This window comes from Mytilus edulis, chromosome 1, assembly GCF_963676685.1.
Source record: "Mytilus edulis chromosome 1, xbMytEdul2.2, whole genome shotgun sequence".
Classification (NCBI taxonomy): Eukaryota; Metazoa; Mollusca; class Bivalvia; order Mytilida; family Mytilidae; genus Mytilus; species Mytilus edulis.
In genome coordinates, this window is record NC_092344.1 from 62,376,336 (window position 1) to 62,380,503 (window position 4,168).

The 4,168-nt window shown below is 37.1% G+C and overlaps 1 protein-coding gene across 1 annotated transcript; it reads right to left on the bottom strand.

Annotated features, from left to right (window-relative positions):
* Positions 1-646: 646 nt before the first annotated feature.
* LOC139525548 (uncharacterized) lies at positions 647-1,228 on the bottom strand. The gene has a single exon (XM_071321020.1). The coding sequence runs from the start codon at positions 1,226-1,228 to the stop codon at positions 647-649; it is 582 nt and encodes a 193-aa protein (XP_071177121.1).
* Positions 1,229-4,168: the final 2,940 nt, after the last annotated feature.

Genomic DNA, 4,168 nt, shown 5'->3' on the forward strand with positions numbered 1-4,168 from the left:
GTCATTTCAATAATGTGAATACTGTAAACCAACTTATTTTCGCGGATACTTTATTTCGCGTTTTACTAATTCTAGTCCATTTCGCGCCTTTTAGAATTCGCGATTTTCTTATTTACTTGATGTAGATTAATAACGATTTACTTATTCGCGACGATTTATATTCGCGTTATTTTTCTCCTCGCGAAAGTCGCGAAAATAAATCGCTCGCGAAAATAAGTTGGTTTACAGTATTATTTATAGAACTTTTAAGATTTTTTTTCCACACGCTACTAGTCCTGGTGTTTTATTGTGAACTCACACCATTTACATAATTATATAGTATTTCTGAGTTCTCGTATTTCACTATTTTACTATCAATATATTACTATAGTCATATCAATAATTTATAATAAAAAAAAAACTTTTAAATAAATACACTAACGGAATTTACCGCCAATTAAATTACAATTAGAATGTATATAATACTACTTACTGCACCAATCAACAGAGAGGCACGGGTTTTCCTGCAAAGGTTAATTTGTTCTTGGAGAGTCTTAGCCAGGGGGTGTTTCAGATAGGATGATGGTGCTCCGGCGAAAAACAGCCTTAGATCTAGCGATATATCGTTATAAACTGGGAGATCCACTTTAATTTCTTTAGATTTGTTCTACTGGTAGGTTGGTAGGGTACAATCTATTTCTGCTGGTTGGATGGTTTTGTATGAATTTATCGTCAGGTCCAAATGTGTTTCAGATGACTGTGAGGGTAATGATGAGGGTACTGGTACTGGTGATGGGGATGGTACATGTGATGGTGATGGTAGTGGTAGTGGTAGTGGTTCTGGTGAGGTTGTTGGTAACAAAGTTGTACTACTCTTAGATAAATCCATGGGTTCGTCATTAGTTGACTCTATATAAACTGGTGTAATGGTCTTGGTTAAATCCAGGGGTGTGTTGATAGGTGCTGCAGGTTCAGGTGATACTGGAGGGTTGGTAGGTGTACAGACTGAAGGTAAAGGTGTTTCTAATCTTGAAATAAAAGGCTGGTCTGATGGGGAATATGTCATACATGTAGGATCTTTAAATGGTTCGGGAGAGATACTAAAAGTAGGTTCTAGATATTTACTAAATAGATTGTCTGATGGTACAAAAAGTGACGGCGACAGAATAGATGTGGTTTCTTCATTTCTCAGCCTCTTCATTGGAGAAGGTGTCCTCGGCTCATTCAGAAGCTCGGCAAAATCTGGCATCTGCTCATCCAAAAGTTCAGTAATTTGCCGAATGGTTGCTTTTGACTGCGTTGGACTAGTACTGGTTGATGGATAGGTATGAGCAGGTTGACTTCTTGACGGAAAAGGCCTTTTCTCTCTTTCCACTGATGATTTTAAGCTGCCTGTATGTCTTGGTGTGTCCCCCGGATAGAACTGATGATAACTGTGTCTGGATATCTCATGTTGACGAAGTCGGTACTTATCATCAGCACTTCAGGTCCAGGGGCAGTACCGGCACTATATTTTGGTTCCATGGTTGTGGCGTCTGTGCTTATGTAACTAAGTTGTGTTTGGGAATCTTTTACCACAATCCTCACATTGATGGTTCCATATTGGAAAAAAGTAAAATCACAAAAATACTTAACTTAGAGGAAAATCAATTCGGCAAGTCCATAATCACATGGCAAAATCAAATAACAAAACGCATCAAAAACGAATGGACAAGAACTGTCATATTCCTGACTTGGTACAGGCATTTTCAAATGTAGAAAATGGTGGATTGAACCTGGTATATCCATAGTATTCAAAATTAATAATTTGCGACTACTTTAGTTATTGGTATGGTACTCATCAATAATATCACTGGTTATGTGATATAAAATAATATATAAACACTTTCATGTGTAATTACATTTGATTTCCTCTGTTTATCATGTTTATATATCTCGATCATATATACAAGCACCTTATACATAATTTCCAGATGTAATATGCATTGAATTACTATAGAAAATCATGGTGTCACACAGCTTATACAAGCAGAGGGCAACACTTACACACCGTCACAATTGATTTGCAAACAAAATTATACATATACAACAAGACTTTATTTTGTTTTTGTCCATAAAGACATTATTTAAGATTCAAAATGCCATATGTTTTTATGACGTCACATTTGAAATATAAAAACACAACATCATATTGATGCTAAACATAGTAATAACACTATAGTAAAAATAATTATTCGTCATGGACTGTACGTTATTCATCAGTCCTGTCCTTTGTTTGACCCCTGGTATTTAGGGCAGGTTCTCCCTGAGGTTGATACCACCTTTTTTAAATAACCTTTATTTGGTTTAAGTCGGTTGACATGAATAATTTTTGTCTTAGACTTTGGTCCTTCTTGAATTTGGTATAAAAGGTCTGAAATTTGTTTAATTACAGTAAAGGGTCCCTCCCATTTGAACTGAAATTTAGGACTTCGCCCTTTATATTTCTTTGAGTCCCTTAACATTACTCCGTCTCCCACTTTATATTGATATTTTTTACTGGTGAGGTCATATTTGCGTTTCTGCCGAGCAGCGGCATGCACTAATCTATCCCTGACTACAGTATGCACTTTGTCCATACGACTGGTCAATTGGTCCATATATTCTGGTCTCGATAGTTTACTATCAGGGGAGTGAACACCATAAATTAAATCAATGGGCATGTGAACTTCACGACCAAACATCATGTTATTTGGGGATTATACTAAGGTTTCATGGGGGGCTGATCTGTAAGCCAGCATTAATAAAGGAACAGATGTGTCCCAGTCTCTGGTTTTTGGAGACTACTTTGCTCAGTATATCTTCAATTGTACCATTTAACCTTTCAACCAGCCCAGAACTTTGTGGGTGAAAGGGGCTATTCCTAGTTTTGTCGATATGTAAAAGTTTACACAATTGTAAAAATAGATCTGAGGTGAACTGTGAACTTTGATCCGTATGGATTTGTGTGGGTACTCCGTATACGTAACGGCATTTAAATTCGGTCACCATTTTATCAGCCACAGTAGAAGCATATATATTTGGTATCGGATATGCTTCGGCATAACGAGTAAAATAGTATGTAATGACCATCAAATATCTATTGCCATTGTAAGTTTGTGGTATAGGTCCCAATAAATCAATTGCAACTCTGTCCATGCTCTCTCCCACAACATAGGTTTTTATTGACGCCCTGGTACCTTTTGATGGCCCCTTACGTTTTTGACATTCAATGCACCTTTGACAATACTTGTCTACGAAAGTTTGGTAGCCCACCCAATAAAATCTATGGCGCACACGAGCACTAGTCCGTTTAATCCCCATGTGTCCAGCTGAAGTGTCATCATGTAGCAGTTTTAACACTTCACATCTAAAGGTATGGGGTAAAATATACTGAAGACTTTGTGTATTGGTTATGGTATTGATCCATTTACGATATAAAATTCCATCTACAACTACTAGCCTGTCCCATTGGGCCAAATATGCCTTATGTATTTTGCTAAGGTGAGATATTTCCTGCCATTGCGGTTTAACATTAAGATCAACTTTCCATTGCCTTACAATTTTTTTTTTGATAGAGTCTTGCATTTGGACATCATCAGCTCATTTCTTGATTTCCCTTGTACCCAATTGGCAGAAATAGGGTTTGACTCTATTTGGTCTTGGGTATCAGCACTTATAGCTCTTATTTCCATGAGTTCAAGACTATCGGAATTCTCGTCAGTCTGTTTTTGGTTTTCCTGTTTTTCACAATGGGTACATGACATACTGCATGGTCTCCTGGATACTCCGTCAACATTACCATGTTTAAGTCCTGCTCTATATTTTATAGTATAATTATAGGTGCCCAGAATTTCCACCTGGCTAATTGACCCTCTGGATTCTTAAAATTTGTAATCCATGTCAATGCACAATGGTCAGTTCTAACACAGAAATGCACACCGTATAAATAATTGTGAAAATGTTTTTTTGCGTTTATAATGACCAGTAGCTCCCGTCTAGTCACACAATAATTCTTTTCACGTTTAATTTTGCATTACACATGCCTAAAGGCATCCTTTTGAACTCAAAAAGCCCCTGTGATGTAACAAAAGCAGTTTTCGAAGCATCTTGAGGGTCCATGGCAACTTGGTAATATCCGCTGACCAAATCCAGCGTACTATACCAAGAG